Source organism: Felis catus, chromosome A1, assembly GCF_018350175.1.
Source record: "Felis catus isolate Fca126 chromosome A1, F.catus_Fca126_mat1.0, whole genome shotgun sequence".
Taxonomy (NCBI): Eukaryota; Metazoa; Chordata; class Mammalia; order Carnivora; family Felidae; genus Felis; species Felis catus.
In genome coordinates, this window is record NC_058368.1 from 187,706,094 (window position 1) to 187,723,374 (window position 17,281).

At 47.2% G+C, this 17,281-nt stretch overlaps 1 protein-coding gene across 1 annotated transcript in view; it reads left to right on the top strand.

Annotated features, from left to right (window-relative positions):
- Window positions 1-17,281, top strand: part of CCNJL (cyclin J like) — a 56,840-nt gene that overhangs the window by 22,669 nt on the left and 16,890 nt on the right. Inside the window, exon 2 of the mRNA XM_019839458.3 lies at window positions 6,125-6,338. Coding sequence (XP_019695017.1) covers window positions 6,125-6,338 — 214 coding nt within the window. The remainder of the gene's footprint in view (window positions 1-6,124; window positions 6,339-17,281) is intronic.

The following is a 17,281-nucleotide window of genomic DNA, read 5'->3' on the forward strand; positions in this document are numbered from 1 at the left end:
TCCACAGAGTCCAATGTGGGGCTCAAACTCAGGAACCGATGAGATCATGACCTGAGCTGGAGTCAGACACTTAACCGGTTGAGCCACCCAGGTGCCCCTCCTCCTTGCCTTTTCATGATTATCCATTCCTTTTTACTCCTGCAAATAGTTTTTGAGCACCTCCCTCTGGGCACTGGGCAAATGGTATAGGCAAAGTGGACTTGACCTCCACCCTCCGGAGCTAGAGTTTAGCAGGAAGACACATGTAAATAAGTACATACTTGGCCGTGAAGAATAGCATGCTAAGAGAACAAGGGGGGCTTGATTTGGAATGATGAGGAGTCAGAGAAAACTTAGGAAGGGACATTTAAACCAATATCTGAGGAATGAGCAGAAATGGGGGTGAAGAGCATGGCAGATGGCTGTTCTACTTTCAGAATCCTGCCCACTTTTGACACTCAGCCTCTTCTGGGAAGCCCTATTTGCCAAATCCTTCTTGACCCGTACTGTTGTCTGTTCCAAAGGAACATAACTTTTTCTTTTTTTTTTAATCTTTTTTAAACATTTATTCATTTTTGAGAGACAGTGACAAGGCGTGAGTGGGGGAGGGGCAGAGAGAGAGAAGGAGACACAGAATCTGAGCAGGCTCCAGGCTCTGAGCTGTCAGAACAGAGCCCAGTGCAGGGCTTGAACTCACGAGCCGCGAGGTCATGACCTGAGCCAAAGTCGGAAGCTCAACCCATCCAATGAGCCACCCAGGTGCCCCCTTCATAACTTTCTGTTTTATGCATGGATGACTTCCTTTGGGAATCTGCTCACACCAGCGGACCCTTTCCTCAGGAAAGTATACAGAGGGAGCTCTCTTCTCCCAGTTGACACAGGAGAAAGTCCAGAAGGAGTTTGCTTGGCCGAATTGAGCAGGCAGGGAAGTCAGGACTCTGCATATCTGACCTGTTGTGTTTTGGGACTCTGAACTGCCTTGATGGGGGCAGTGCAGTCTGGGCCAAAGGTCACTTGTCTCATTTCCGGCAGCTGCTGCCTACGGAACACCAAGGATCTGTGACTGTGGTTGCGTCTTGTCAAGAGCCTCAGAGCCGGCTGTTTAGAGGAAATACCCAAGTAGCCTGCAGGCTTGTGGGGGCTGCCGGAGGGTGGAGGAGGAGGCTGCTTTTGCAGCTGCAGCCCTGCATTGGCTGCTGCTACCAGGTGTCTGGACACAGCCCTGGAGGAGCCTGGCTGAGAGATCTTCATGCGTAGCCATGCTACCAGTGTTTATGCCCTGCTCTAAGCCCTTCAGGGGCTCTCTGTTGCCCGCGGAGCAGGCTAGATGTCTTAGCAGGGCGCACAAGATGGGACTGCCCGCCGTCCTCACCTGCTTGTCTGGGCACACCCTACCTGTTTGGCTGTTCAAGTGCCCCGATTCCCTGGATGGGACACCTGTGTAGCTTTGCCAATGCAGTTTTTCCTGCTGAGCTTCCTCCCTTCCTGTATCTTCAACAGTCACTTCCTTCCAAATCCTGGCTGGATGGATCTCTCCTCCTTGAAGCCTCCACTGCTGCTCCCTACTGATGGGCTGAGGGCATTCTCCTCTCACCACTGCAGTTCATTCCTCTTTCCTCCCCAGCTCTCCCCCTCCCTGCCTTTATTCCTTCCACAGCTAGTATTAGGTACCTGATGATGTTCGGACACCCCAGGGTGCTGAGAAAACAGGGATGAGCCAGAGCAGACCCAGACCCTGCCCTCAAGGAGTTTGAAATCCCACAGTGGCCCATAAATTCATCAGACAATGAAGATGAATAATACACAAGTCAAATCTTTTCTTTAAAAAAGTTAAACTGACAATAAAAGATTGTCTCTGTGATTTAAATGAAAAAAACCGGGATGCCCCCCTGGCTCAGTTGGTGGAGCTTGCGACTCTTCATCTCGAGGTCATGAATTCGAGCCCCATGTTGGGTGTAGAGATTACTGTAAAAAAAAAAAAAGACAGGTTGAGAAAAAGGTACATTGACAGTCTTGTGGTCTCAGATCCCTTGCAGGTTAAGTAAAGCCTGGGGTTTCAGGACTTTGTCAAACTCCAGTTTATGTGTAAACATGAGGGAGAGAGAGTACTTTGTTCACCTTGGAGCACCTTCCATGAGCAGAGCCCTGGGGTTAGCACGAGAGATGTCCTGGGCTCAGAGCTCTGTGGGGGAACAAGCCAGAAGAGGAGAGATCCCAGCGTGAAATCTCAACGCAGGCTTCACTTTCACAGGGAAGGCCTTTCTCCCTTTGAGAAGATGGGGGCGTTCACTGCTCAGGGTTTTCCTTTGTAGTGTTTCGTCTTTGTTTTTGTTTTTTAAGGAGGTTCCATACTCAGTACCGAGCCCAACGCGGGGCTTGAACTCATGACCCTGAGATCAAGACCTGAGCTGACATCAAGAATCAGATGCTTAAGGGGCGCCTGGGTGGCTCAGTTGGTTAAGCGTCCAACTTCAGCTCAGGTCATGATCTTGCAGTCTGTGAGTTCGAGCCCCGTGTTGGGCTCTGGGCTGATGGCTCAGAGCCTGGAGCCTGCTTCCGATTCTGTGTCTCCCTCTCTCTCTGCCCCTTCCCCATTCATGCTCTCTCTCTGTCTCAAAAATAAATAAACATTAAAAAAAAAGAAGAATCAGATGCTTAACCAACTGAGCCACCCAGGCACCCCTCCTTTGTAGTGTTGATCACCGTTTGGAATTGTGTAATTGCCTTATTATTTGGTTCCCATTTCTTACTGGTCTAGAAACTCTATGAGAATGGTAAAAAGATGGCTTTATTGAAATATAATTCATATATCATAAAACTCACCCTTTGAAAGTATACAATTCAGTTGCCTTTAGCATATTAAGCATTGTGCAACCATCAACACTATCTAATTTCAGAATGTTTTCATGATCCCAAAAAGAAACCATTAGCAGTCACCACCCCCCCTCCGCCCATTAACTTCCACCCATCCCTAGCTCCCAGCAACTACTAACGTACTTTATGTTTGTATGGATTTGCCTATACTGGACATACCATATAAATGGGATCATACAATATGTGGCCTTTTATGACTAGCTTTTTTTCACTTAGCATAATGTTTTCAAGGGTCATTCATATTCTTTCCTTTTTATGGCCAAGTAATATTGCGTGGTGTATGGATACATTTTGTTTTTCTTTTTTTTTTTTTTTTTAATTTTTTTTTTCAACGTTTATTTATTTTTGGGACAGAGAGAGACAGAGCATGAACGGGCGAGGGGCAGAGAGAGAGGGAGACACAGAATCGGAAACAGGCTCCAGGCTCTGAGCCATCAGCCCAGAGCCCGACGCGGGGCTTGAACTCACGGACCGCGAGATCGTGACCTGGCTGAAGTCGGACGCTTAACCAACTGCGCCACCCAGGCGCCCCTACATTTTGTTTTTCCATTCATCAGTTGATGCACATTTGGGTTGTTTCCATTTGGAGACTGTTAGTGATGCAGGTTGGCTGCGTCCGAGGACCCAGAGGAAATCCTGCAGGACCAGCCAAGAGGGTCTTTGGCTTCTCACAGGATAGAAATTAAGCACAAGCCGAGAGGAAGTGAGAGCAGCATTTATTGAGGACATAAAGCAGATACAGACAGAGTGGGCGACTCAGAAAGGAAAGAGGTGTGAGTCTCATGTTTGCTTGGGGTCTGGGGTTTTCATTGAGGATATGGTCAATGCACGTGTCTTCTCAGGCATCCAGCAACAAAGAGAAGTGTTTAGGTGGCCTCCATCAGTCACTTACGCCCTGGAGCCAATGGTCTTGGTGAGTCAGTGGTCTTGGAAAATGGTTCACGAGGACCCACCTCATCACTCCTTAGATGTTATCTGCTGCGCTGAATGACTCCAAAGAAATCATTAACTCCATGCCCTTTAAAAGGAGGACATACATTATCTGTACCATAAAGTGTGTGTAGAGTGGAGGTATAGGTCCTAGCAAGAATAGAGGCAACAACAAAGTAGTCTTTCATGGGGTCCATTCAGTTTCCCTATCTTGTTATGAATAAAGCTGTTAGAAACATTCCTATACAAGTTTTTGTGTGTCCATGTTTTCATTTCTCTTGGGCATACAGCAAGGATTGGAATTGCTGGGTCACGTGCTTCCTCTGTGCTTCACGTTTTGAGGAACTACCAGAGTGTTCTCCACAGTGGCTGCACCATTTTACCTTCCCACCACCAGTGGATGAGAGTTCCAGTTTGTCACATCCTCACCAACACGTGTTTATTTTCTGATTTTGTTTTTCTAGTAGCAATTGTAATGGGTGTGAGGTGGTATCTCACTGTGGTTTTTGATTTGCATTTCTCTAATGATTGAGTGTTGCGCATCTTTTCATGTGCTTATTGGCCATTTCCATGTCTTCTTTGCAGAAATATCTATTCAGTCCTTTGTCCATTTTGAACTGCGTTGTCTTTTTATTGTTGAGTTGTGGGAATTCTTTATTCTGGATACAGCCTCTTATTGATACATGATTTCCAAACATTTTCTACCGTTCTGTGGGTTGTCTTTTCACTTTCTTGATGTTGTCTTTTGAAGAACGAAGGTTTTACATTCTGAAGTCCAACTTAGATGATCTTGCTTCTAGTTCTGTTGCTTCTAGTCACATCAAAGAAACCATTGCCTAAGTGATGAAGATTTGCTCCTTTTATAAGAGTTTGATGGTTTTAATCTTCCATTTAGATGTATGCCTATCTTATTCTAGGTTATATCCCCAGTGCCTAGAATAATGTCTGATGTATAGAAGGCACTCAATACTTACCGAGTTAAATGAATGAATTAATATATTTTGAATGAATGAATGAATGAACAGATATCTCTTGTCCCAGAGCTGTTGCTATCTCAGTAGAGCCACACTGAGAAAGTGGCTGAGAAAGTGGCATGATACAGACAAGGGGCTCCAGTCTGTTTTAATCTCACCCCCAGGGAACCTGCCTTTAGTAAGCTCTCACAGTTCCTTTTCTGCCAGATCCCCCTTTCCCACTGTCCCTCAATTTTGCTTCTCTTTAGTTTCTCTACTTGACAAAATATAGCTACGGCATTTCCTAAATAAATCATATCTGGCCTACTTTGGTTAAATTGCAAATATAGCAGATATATAAGAAAATTTTTCCTGTCATTAAAAATCTTGGTTGGCTTGATATTTCTCTTGTTGGCTTATGTTGGAGAAATAAATTTGGATAACATGGCAGTGTACAAATTACAAAGTAAAAGTTGCCTCCTTGGGTGGAGGGAAATATGTTCGGAATTTACTTTTAGAAAAAAAATGTATGTGCATGCAGAGAGAGAAAATATAAAATGAAAACTGAGGAGCCTGGGTGAAGGGTATTTCAGGAGTTCTTTGTACTATTATTTTAACAGCTTTTTGTGTATTAAATATTTTTTAAATGTTTTTTTTTTTTTTAAAGAAAGAGAGAGAGTGCAGGGGAGGGGCAGAGAGAGAAGGAGAGAATCCCAAGCAGGCTCTGTACTACCATCACAGAGCCCGATGTGGGGCTCGAACTCATGAGCCGTGAGATCATGACCTGATCCGAGATCAAGAGTCAGATGCTTAACCAACTGAGCCACTCAGATGCCCCATATATTAAATATTTTTTAAAATTCATCTCTCACAATCCCACCCAGAGAGGCAATTAGGCTGGGGTCCCTGAGAGGTCACTGTGTGCTGGGTGTTTACATTCATTTTCTATTTAATCCTCCCCTCAGCTGTTGAGGAAGAGGCAAAGGTGAAGGCAGGGGACCGTGCTAGCACGACTTGGTTGAGTAGTGCAACTGGAATTGGGATACGGGTCTCTGACCTCCAGGCCTATATTCTTTTATGGCTTATATATCTCAAATACTAATACTTTCCCCAGGGAATGACTGGTGTCTTTGGTGCCGATTATCTCCTTCATGTGCCTGTGTCATCATATCCTTGACACTTCACGAGCCTGTGCTCACTGAGGGCAGATGGGAGATGGTCCAGGAGTTTCTGGAATAGAGGGGCTGCCATCCTGGGACTTGAAGGGTCTGGAGGGAATCACTGCCCCTCACCAGCCAGCAGGCAGGCCCCTATGTCTCGCTTTCCTGGGGCATCCGAGGCTCTCAGGAGGCAGCCCTGACCCCCCTTCTGTCCCTCCTGTCCTCCAGGAGCTGAAGCTGCCCGCCTTCCGAGCCCACTCCCCACTGTTGAAGAGCCGCCGGTTCTTTGTGGACATCCTGACCCTGCTGAGCAGCCACTGTCAGCTGTGCCCCTCGGCCCGGCACCTGGCTGTCTACCTGCTGGACCACTTCCTGGACCGCTACAACATCACCACCTCCAAGCAGCTGTATGCCGTGGCGGTCTCCTGCCTCCTGCTCGCAAGTATGTGGAAACCGCTGCTTCCCACCCACCCACCCCCTCCTTAGAGCCTGGGTGCTCCTGAGTCATTTTACATTTCTGAGGTCTTTGCACATCTTCTGTGTCCATCCTTTGCTGAATGCAAACTATAGTCATAATAATCAATACTTTCTTTAGCGTCTGTAATGTTCCAGGCTAAGTGATAAGGATTTTAGCATCTTGATTTTAATGCATCCACACCATGACCCAAGGAGACAGAGAGACAGATACTTGTAGTACCCCCATCTTACCGAGACATAGAGAGATTAAGAAGCTTGCGTTGGGTCATCTAGCTAGTATATAGCAGACACAGTTTGGGCCCAGAACTGCGTGGTGCCAGAACCTGTACTCTTAAGGCAGTGTCACCAGAGGCATAGGGCCTCTGAGTGTGCTATTAGGGGAATGTATGTTAGGGGAAACCCTAACAACCACTGTTCTTAGAGGTATGTAGAAATGTGACTGCTTGATTGGGGCCAACCAAGACCCATTGTGTTGTCACCAGACCTGGACACCAGGCCTCAATAGTCCATTGAGGCCCAACAAAAAACACAGCATAGCTGTCTGTCTGTCTGCCTCAGTAGGGACTACCGCCTGACTATGCTGCTCAGGTCATGTGCTTAAAACACAGTTCTGTTATGCCATCCTGCTACTTAAAATTGCCCCCTGGTTTACCAACAATCTGAGGATAGGGATCATCTATCAAGGTCCTGTCTGTCTGACCTCATACATTTCCCCTCTTCAGGCACTGAATCCCAGCTAAGTCCCCTCCTGTCACAGAACTTTGCCCATGCTGTCTCCTCTGCCTAGAAAGCTTCCCCACCCCACCTGTCTGGACCCAATTAAATGTCATGCAGGCCCCACATCCTTGAGAAAGCCTTCCCCCCCACACTCAGCAAATACACATTTCCATGGCATCATGCACTCTTAATTAACACCCACCCCCGCTACTAAACAGTAAGTTTTGGGGAGGGAAAGGAACCTAGTACATCATAAGACCTGAAAAAAATATTTGTGGAATAAAGGAAATGAATGAAGCTAGAGGTTCCTTCCGAGCTGGGCTTTCACACCTCTCCAAGGTGCCCTTAACGGAAAGGAGTGACGTGCCCCAAAGTGGCTAGCTACAATCATGACATTTCCTTGACATCTAGTATTTTCTTCTTACAATTCAGTCAGAGTTTACATTCCCCTCCACAATATGTTATCATCCTGTTTTATTATATCGGCCCCTCTCCAATCCTTGAGTCCCACCGATGCCACAAGAGGATGGTACCCATTTTCTCCTATGGCTCTGTCCTCGGCATGTTGCCCTGAACCCCTGTGGCCACGATCACCCAGTTCCAGAAGCACAGCTATAGAGTTTTAAACATTCTGTATTGTTTTCCACCATGGCACTTTCTACCTGTTATTCTAATCCCTTTGGCTGCTTTGGGTGTACAGTCTTCCAATTTGATTTGCTCTACCTTGGGCCAGCTGATTTCCTGTGTTCTACAGAGAAGTCAGTCTTGCTGGGTGGGAATCCAGTCTGCTTGCTACCTCAAAGTCCCAAAACAACATGTAGCTCTCTTCCGTCTTGGGAAGAGATGCAGGGCTTGCAAGATATCACTGTCGGCCGAGGGCAGAACGGGCATCACATTTCAGGCGGCCTAGGAGAAGTCCGCGCCATGGCCTTTGGCCTGCTGCTGTCTGTGATCTATGGGCTGCATCGAGGCCCCATGGGGGCAGGGGACTTAGATTTCCATGAGGCCATGGAGGCTGTCCTCCAGTGTCTGTCTGGGGAGCTGGGACGTGAGGCGCACACTGGAGACTCCTTTGTGCTGCCGCCGTCATGGCAGAGGGAAGAGGGCCTTTCAGACAGAGAGGCAGACACCCCCACCCACATGTCTGAGGGCAGCAGCCAGCCTGGGGCAGCAGGAACGGATTTTTCAGGACACCTGCCATATGCTCAGAGGCCCAAAGAAAGAAAAGTTTCCATGACAGCCTGAAATCCTATTCATTGCTCCCTCCCCTCTCCCCAGGCTGACTATTAGCCACAAGGGGGTGGGGGGGTGGTCACCTTGCCTCAGGAAGTTTTGAGTTCTGCTAATTCTGTACCAGATAATTCCTAGATAAGAAGAGTAACATTTCTTGCACCCACCTGTCAGTTTTTCAGTTTTTAGAGCTGTTTCCAGATAAGAGCCTTTGCACAGATGGAGCCTTCTCACCTACCTGCAGCCCCTCTGCCCCCATAAATCAAGGGTCAGTCAAGGGTCCATATCTTGGTCAGACCAGTGGAAGTCAAGGGTCAGACCAATGGAAGGAGGTGGAAAAGCAAGAGCTTATAGGTTGTTCATGGTGGACTTGGTCTTCCTATGATTGAGTTAACTGTTCATGTAACCTACACGGGATAGAATCCTACCATAAATATAATCTAGATGTAAGTATACTGTAAATATAGTAGAGCCACTGTCTTCTTTAATCTTTCATCTTTTACAGCTTCCCAGCCCCTCTTTTTGTTGTTGTTATAGCTGTTTAATTAAAAGGATAATTTGGCAGCATGGAGACCCCACAACTTCCAGGTTGAATGGGCTTTGTCAGCGTGCCATAACTGTCATCCTGGTGGCCGCAGCTTTATTACTTACTAGCCCCTTTCTCCACACCCAGCCGTGTGTCAAGCACTTAACACCCATGTCTCGTGGAATCCTCCCAACCAGCCTATGTGGTTGTGCTGTCATCTGCCCATTCCGTAAGCTCAGAGAGGCTGAGTAACTTGCCTATGATCACACAGCTCAGGAGTTTTGTTTGTTTTTTAAATGCGGTAAAATTCATATCACAACATGAAATTTACCATTTTAGCCATTGTGAACCATACAGTTTCATGGCGTTTAGTACATCCATTCACACTGCTGTGCAACTGTTGCCTCTCTCTAGTTCCAGAACATTTTCATCCCCCTGAAAGGAACACTTGTATCCATTAAGTGGCCACTTCCCATTCCTTCCCACTCACAGCCGCTGGCAGCCATTAATCTGTGTTCTATCTGTATGGATTTGCCTGTTCTGGACATTTCGTGTGAAAGGAATCCTACAGTACATGACCTTTTGTCTGCTTTCTTTCACTTAATGTTTTCAGGGTTCATCCAAGTTGTAGCGCACATCAGTCCTTCATTCCTCGTCATGGCTGAATAACACTGTTGTATGGGCATACCACAATTTGTTTATCCATTTATCTGTTGATGGACATTTGGGTTGTTTCCACCTTTTGGCTGTTATTATTAGTGCTGCTATGAACATTCAGTACCAGTTTTGTTTGAACAGCTGTTTTCAGTTCTTTTAGGCATAAATCTAAGAGTGGAATTGCTGATTAGAATTGGCTCTTCAGTGTTGAACTTTTTAAGGAAACCCAGAGTTTTGCTTTTGCCTAGCTACTGCTGCTCCGAGATGACTGGGTGTTGAGTGCTTGGCCAGGACATGAAGCAACCTGAGAAGCAGAGAGGGTGGGGAAGAAAACCAAAAAGGCAGGAGGCATGACCAGGGTGGCCTTTTTGGTAGGGCAGCATGGCCTCAAATGTGAGACGTTGTTATTACAATCAAAAAGGTATGAGATACATTTTTATTATTAAAAAATCCAAAAGATACAGTAGTATAAAAATTCATTTCCGGGATGTCTTGGTGGCTTAATCAGTTGAGTGTCCAACTCTTGATTTCATCTCAGGTCATGATCCCAGAGGTGTGGGATTGAGCCCTGCATCGGGCTCCATGACAGACATGGAGCCTACTTAGGATTCTCTCTCTCCTTCTCTCTGCCCCTGTCCCACTTGTGTGTGTGTGCTCACACTCTCTCTCGCTCTCTCTAAAAGAAAAAAGAAAAAAAAATTGTTTTCCCCAAACCCATAGTCCTTTTGTCACAGTTTGGTGTGTATACTTTCAGACCCAAACATATTTGTGTGTTTTCATAATTGGGAAAATAAATCTATTTTTATTGACAAGGTGGTAAAAGGAATCCTAGATCACACCCATATAAACTGCCCAGTAAACAGAATTGCAAGATTCCCTCCCTCTCCCCCATTCCATCGTACTTTCTCTTCTGGATTGTGAGCCCCATCCTGCCCCTCACTGACTGCTTCTGGTATGGGAAGCGGGAAAAACTAAGGGTGACAAGTTTGTTTCTTGGGGTAAAGTTCTGACTTTCAGGCTTTTGTAGGTGAGGCTGAGTCCTCTGCTAGCCTTAATTTCAGCCCTCCTCCTCCCCAGAAGAGGGAAGCATCAAATGTGGGGGCAGAGTATCCTTTAGCTCACAGTGAATCTGTCATGCTGTGATGCTTGTACCTACAGAAAGGCTCACCTTCCCACTGCAAATTTTGTTTTAATTTTTTTAAATGTTTCTTTATTTTTGAGAGACACACACACACACACACACACACACACACACACACACACACACACAGTGTGAGCAGGGGAGGGGTAGAGAGAGGGAGACACAGAATCCAAAGCAGGTTCCAGACTCCAAGCTGTCAGCACAGAGCCTAACTCAGGGCTCAAAACTCATGAACTGTGAGAACATGACCTGAGCTGAAGTTGGATGCTCAACCAACTGAGCCACCCAGGTGACCCCAAAATTAGAAATAGTATACTCATTTGGACAGTGAGATTCACAGAATAAAGTAAAAAATCTGCTTATCCCACTCACCAAAAATACCTTCTGGAAGTAGTTTCTTATGTCTTTTTCCAAAATTGATCTACTGTAATTCCTCATAATTCAAAGATTCCATACTTGCGAATTGACTAAAATTTGTGGGTTTTTTAATTTATTTTGAGAGAGAGAGAGCAGGGGAGGGGCAGAGGGAGAGGGAGAGGGAGGGAGAGAGAGAGAGAGAGAGAGACAGACAGAGAGACAGAGAGAATCCCAAGCACTCTCAGCACAGAGTGTTGTGGGGCTCAGACTCACAAACTGTGAGATCATGACCTGAGCCGAAGTTGAGAGTCAAGTGCTTAACCGACTGAGCCACCCAGGTGCTCCTCACTAAAATTTATTTGTAATCTCAAAATCCATACTCACAGAACTTTGGCGGTCATTCGTGGACATGTGCAGAGGCACCCAGTGTGCACGTTCCCAGCTGAGGAACAAAGACAACGCTCTGCCTTCTTGATTCAGCTCTCGTGCTTAAAAACAATGGTCCTTTTCTCAGTCTGTTTAGTGCCACATTTTCTCATTTTTCTGCTTGTTGGTGGTTTTACTGCTTAATACGGCCCCCAGAAGCATAGTGCTGAAGTGCTGTCTCGCATTCCTGAGTGCAAGGCCATGATGTGCCGTTCAGACAAAACCTGTGTGCTAGATGAGGCTTGTTCAGGCGCGAGTTACAGTGCTGCGGGCTGTGGGTTCGGTGATAATGAATCAACAGTATATTGAACAGAAATACACAGAACCAGGTTCTGTGTTGATCGATTGATGAAAACATGACCAGTGGCTCACAGGAACCTAACCCTGTACTTCCCTAGGAGCCCGGTTCTGGGTTCACTAGTTCCGCCTTTCCCAGTGAATTTATGGAACACAGCTTCTGCACATAACCAGAATCAATTGTGTATTTACACAAGTGGGTTAATACCAAGAGTGCTTTCTTCGTAGCACGTCAAGAACATCTTTCCTGTCAGTCTGTCTGGGTTTACCTTACTCTTCCTTGACTGCAGAGTTCTCTATATCATAAACACTGACGTCTGTTTGATTACTCCACTGTCGGTGGCCATTTAGATTGCCATCTGGTTTTTTCATACTGTCAACAGTACGATGACAACTATCCTTTTCCCTGTATCTTTGTACAAGGAAGTGTGAGAAAAATGCCCAGAGATGGAAATGCTTGGGACAAAGGTGTGTGCGTTGTGTGCATGTAAGATTTTGATAGGAAGCACTAAATTGCCTCGTGAATGACAAGATCCCTTTTCTTAAATTGAACTTAATTTGTGGGAGCGTTTGGAACCACACTTCTCTACCTCAAGAAACCATCAGTAGAGGAGCAGTGTCCCTCCCCCATGCCGGCCCCCCACCTGTGTCTACTTATGGCTTTCCTTCTGTGCTCCCAGCAGGGAGTACCTTTGCATCCCTCCTGCTGCCTTGCCCTGTCCAGGATGCCCAGATGAGAAATGAGTTCCCCAGACCAATTGCTTTTAAGACTCCTCAAGCCAGAAATGAATAGTCTCATCTCTTAGTGAAGGTACCAGTGAAAACCACTGCCTACCAAGGGCTTGTACTCTCTGGGCCTCAGGAAATTCTAGGAGTGGCCCATCTCCGTCCCAGTAAAGCACCTTCACTCCCCCCTCAGTCACCCCTGCATCCTTCCCCTTTCCTCCCCCTGCTTTGATTAGCAACTGCTGCTTCTGAGAAGCAGTTTCTTTGAGAGCAGGGCAGGGGGGCGGTGAGATGGGGTCTCCCTGTTGCAGACTTGAAAGCAGTCTTAATCTCTCCTGGTGAAGGGGATGAAGGAAGGCAGTACCTTCCTGCTGGGGGAGAAGTTAAACACACCAGCTCTCCCCAAGCTGGGAATAGTCGAAATGCCCCTAGGGTACTAATCGTGGGCAGTGGATGCAAAGGGGGCCGTTTTTCCAGGTGGCCTTTTTCACCGGTGTACTTTAGACAAAGCAAAGCAGGAGATTCATTTACAGGATTAAACCCAAATCTGCAAGGAAATATGGCTACCCCCATGCAGGAGATGATTCACGGGGGAGTGGCTAGGAGGAATCCTACATTCCCTTCCTGCCATGGTTTCCCATTTCAGAAAATGAAGACGGGTCTTACATTTGATGTGTGCACTTAATATTGACAGTCGTTTATTATTTCTTCCAAAGGCTGTGCAACATCAATGGTGCCTCTTCTAATCAGTAGCATCTTGGTGGTGGCCCCACAGCATGGGCTGGACTGGAAAAAGTGGTCTGTCACCTGAGGGCCACACCAAATACATCCGGACTTGGGGCCCTGATGTTGCAGTGCTGTGAGTGAGGACATGGTGATTTTCCATTTCCTGTTCCCATCTCTGCAGACTGGCAGGCTTAGAGCTATTTTCAGGGGAAGGATTTTGTGTGACATGTTGGTCAGGAAACTGGCTGGGCCGGAAACTCAGAAATTGTACAGTTTGCCTTAGCAAGTTTAGTGCTCAGGCCTGTTTTTCCAGGGCCTGGGGTTCTGGGATCCAAGTAGGGTTTTTCTGTGGCTGGGGAGAGTAAGAGGGAAGTCTTAAGATGCATGGGTTAATTGAAGATGCAATGTTCAGGAGCCTATGACCCCACACAGGTAAGTCATTTAAAAAAAACAAAAACAAAAACAAAACATTTATTGGACCTCTGCTGTATACCAGAAGCTATATACCCATGGAGGCAGTGGCAAACAGAAGGAATATCTATAGTCCCTGCCACTGAAGATAAGTCATTCCACACACCTTTACCTCCTATGCACTGAGCCTGGGAGATAGTTGGGAGCACAAAACAAATCTAATCCCCATCCTCATGTTGCTTATGATCTGGAGGCATCTCCTAAAGAAGCAGCCTTCAAGCCAGAGACCCAGCAGGTCTCTGGAGACATGCCAAGAATGAGCCAGTGACCCTTCTAAGAAAATCTAAATGTCTTACTTTCAGGAGAATAGCCTGGCCCACATCTTAGCGGGAAGATGACCAAGACATTGACGTCAAGCACCCTGTCTGCTCTTCACACTTATCTGCAGCCTGGCTGCTGAGAGCTAGGCATTTATCTTTCTTTTCTTTTTATTTACTTTAACCTTGAACCCTCTCTGTAGTGAATACTGTGTCTTACCAGTACCTTCTCCCTTGTTACAGTCAGGATTGTGTTATATGCATTCTTCTGTTAATGCTGAAGAGGAAGAACTTTAGAGTCCTAATTCATTAGTCCTCTTGCCCCCTGGGAGAGCCACTGGAGACTTTTCCAGATTATATCTCTTCCTTGTCTCACCTCAGAGACTCAGGCTGTCCGTGGTGGAGACATTTCACTCCTCGGGTCACAGCAGCCTGCCCTTCACTGAGCACCCACCACCTAGTCAGCATGAGTGGTGACACTACAGGCAGGGCAACTTTGGTTGGCTTTAAAACCACTTTCAGACCCAAAGAAACAGGCCAGCTGTTATACCCCTGGGTGGTGAGATTAGAGAGTATTTTTATGTTAGGTGTGTTTGCCTGGATCTTTTCTTTTTTCTTTTCTTTTCCCTCCTCTCCTCTCCTCTCCTCTCCTCTCCTCTCCTCTCCTCTCCTCTCCTCTCCTCTCCTCTCCTCTCCTCTCCTCTCCTCTCCTCTCCTCTCCCCTCCCCTCCCCTCCCCTCCCCTCCCCTCCCCTCCCCTCCCCTCCCCTTCTCTTAAGTTTATTTATTTATTTTAGGGGCGCCTGGGTGGCTCAGTTGGTTAAGCGTCCAGCTTTGGCTCAGGTCATGATCTCATGGTTCGTGGGTTCGTGCCCCACGTCCAGCTCTGTGCCGACGGCTCAGAGCCTGGAGCCTGCTTCAGATTCTGTCTTTTTCTCTCTTTTTGCCCCCCAACCCCCGCTTGCGCTCTCTCTCTCTCAAAAATAAATAAACTTTTAATATTTATTTATTTTAAAAGAGAGGAGAGAGAGCATGAGTGGGGGAGGAGAGAGAGAGAGAAAGAGAGACAGAGAGACAGAGACAGAGACAGAGACAGAGACAGAGACAGAGAGAGAATCCCAAGCAGGCTCCACTGTCAGTGCAGAGCCTGATGCAGGACTTGATCTCACAAACCATGAGATCATGACCTGAGCCGAAACCAAGAGCTGGACACCCAACAGACTAAACCACCCAGGTGCCCCTGCCCGGATTTTTGAGATTGTCTTAAAGGAATATCTGTTGCCTCTTCCCTGCCTCCTGAGTCTTTGATTTAATTATAAGCATTTCAGTGTCTAGACAGGAAAAGTGTCTTCTTTGTCACTTGACATGTTGTGGTTCCTGGAACTCTTCTAGGAAAGTGTGATTTGTGGGCACTTGTAAAGCACAGTCATACTGAGATAGTCTTGGATTAGGACAGACCCATGTTCTGGAACCTTCTCTGGCAGTTACTCTGCCAGTTCTGACTTCTAGGGTCCCATCAATGGTGTCTTCTGAGAATTTTAAAGTGTTTTTTTTTTTCCCAAGCGGGAGAATGATATTTGTTCCTTGTAGAAAATTAGAAAATAGAGAAAAATACAAAGAATAAAACAAAAATTACTTGCAAAATCACTACATTTTTTTTTCTGTAATCAAAACTTGGGGGTAGAGGGCAGATCCTGGCCCCAGTGATCAGGGAATGGTTAGTATGTTGTTTATATGCCAGACCACTGATTCTTTGTATGGATTTCCTCATTTGGTCCTCACAACAGTCTTATAAAATAGGCAGTATTATTTTCTCCACTTGACAGAGGAGGGCTGAGGCTCACTAAGGTGACTTGCCCAAGGGTACGTGGATGGGGACCCAGGTAGCCGTCTCCCTGAGTCCTTGCTCTCAGCCACCACACAACAGCGGCCTTTGTCCTACAGCTGGATTTCTTCCTTCTGCCGCTGCAGCTGGGAGACCTGCTAGCAGGCAGCGAGGTTGCTAGGAAACTCCTGGCTCTCTTTCCTGAGCCTGCAGAGCCACATGTTAGCCAGCCTGGGTGAACACCTCGGTCCTCAGGGACATGTCTCGGGTCTGGAAGCAGCTCACCTTCTAACCTTGAGGGAAGTGGCCAGAGTTGCCTCTCCTCCTCCTCCTCCTCCTCCTCTGTGCTGCAGCAAAGGTCCAGCCAGGACCCCTGATCGCCATGCCAGTGATACTGCAGCCCAGAAGGACGCGCTATCTGCTCTTCGTGCAGCCACAGCCCCGTCGGGCCTGGCCCACAGCAACCCCCGGTGAGATGGGAGTGAGCATTCTGCAGAGCAGTGACCTCCATTCGTGGAGAGAACTCTGTTCCTCCACATGAAGCACGTGCTCAGTCCTGGCCCCAGCTGCCAGCCATGTACCTGACAAAGGGCCCCCACCCCACAGCCCCTGCTTTTAGACAGTGAAATTGTTTCGTTTCTTTTTTTTTTTTAATACTTTTTTTTTTTAATGTTTATTTATTTTTGAGAGAGAGGGAGACACAGAATCTAAAGCAGGCTCCGGGCTCTGAGCTGTCAGCACAGAACCCGACACGAACCACGAGATGATTACCTGAGCTAAAGTCGGACACTCAACAGACTGAGCCACCCAGGTGCCCCTAGATAGTGAAATTGTTTGTAGAGAGGAGCACAAAGGAACCCGGGATCTGCTGCCACCGTGTGAAGTCATTGTACCAGTTGCTCTGTCCTGAGACAAGGAAGTTCTCGCAGCCAGAAGGGAAGCCAGTGTGTGACCCAGCTGGCCAGACGCCACCCTGACCTGAGAGGCATTTTTACAGTTTCCTCCTGAAGACAGCAACCACCCGCAGCCTCACCTCTAGTCTCTGTTTCCAAAGTTGGACTGAGGAGTTGACTCAGCCAGTCAGACGTGTGCTTTCATTCATTCATTGTTTCCTTCAACATTTTATTGAGCCCTACTCTGTGCCAGAGACTGGAGATACAGCCATAGATGGAACAGCCTGCTTTTAGGGGAGAAAGGAGACAGGCCTGGGGAGGAGGGAGGCACCGTAAGGCATCGTGTGGACGGTGATCTGATGTGTGCTCCACTGTGCTCAGCACAGAGGAGGTACGAGTTTGTGGAGTCTTCTTCAGCGACCGGGACTGTAGACGTTGCTTCCACTCACACCGTCTCCCTGGGGCTGTAAGCCATGGTAAGGACCTTTCTTTGTGTCCTAAGGAAGGATGAAACTCACCCAGGGCAGATCCCAGGTCCACCTTCACGCCAGGTCTACCCGGCTGGCCCCTTTGCCCGGTGTGGCTAAGATCAGAGGCTTTTTCTCCAGGACATTTCCTAATCTCCAGATCCCTGCAGCAGGGTAAGGGCAGAGTGGGAGG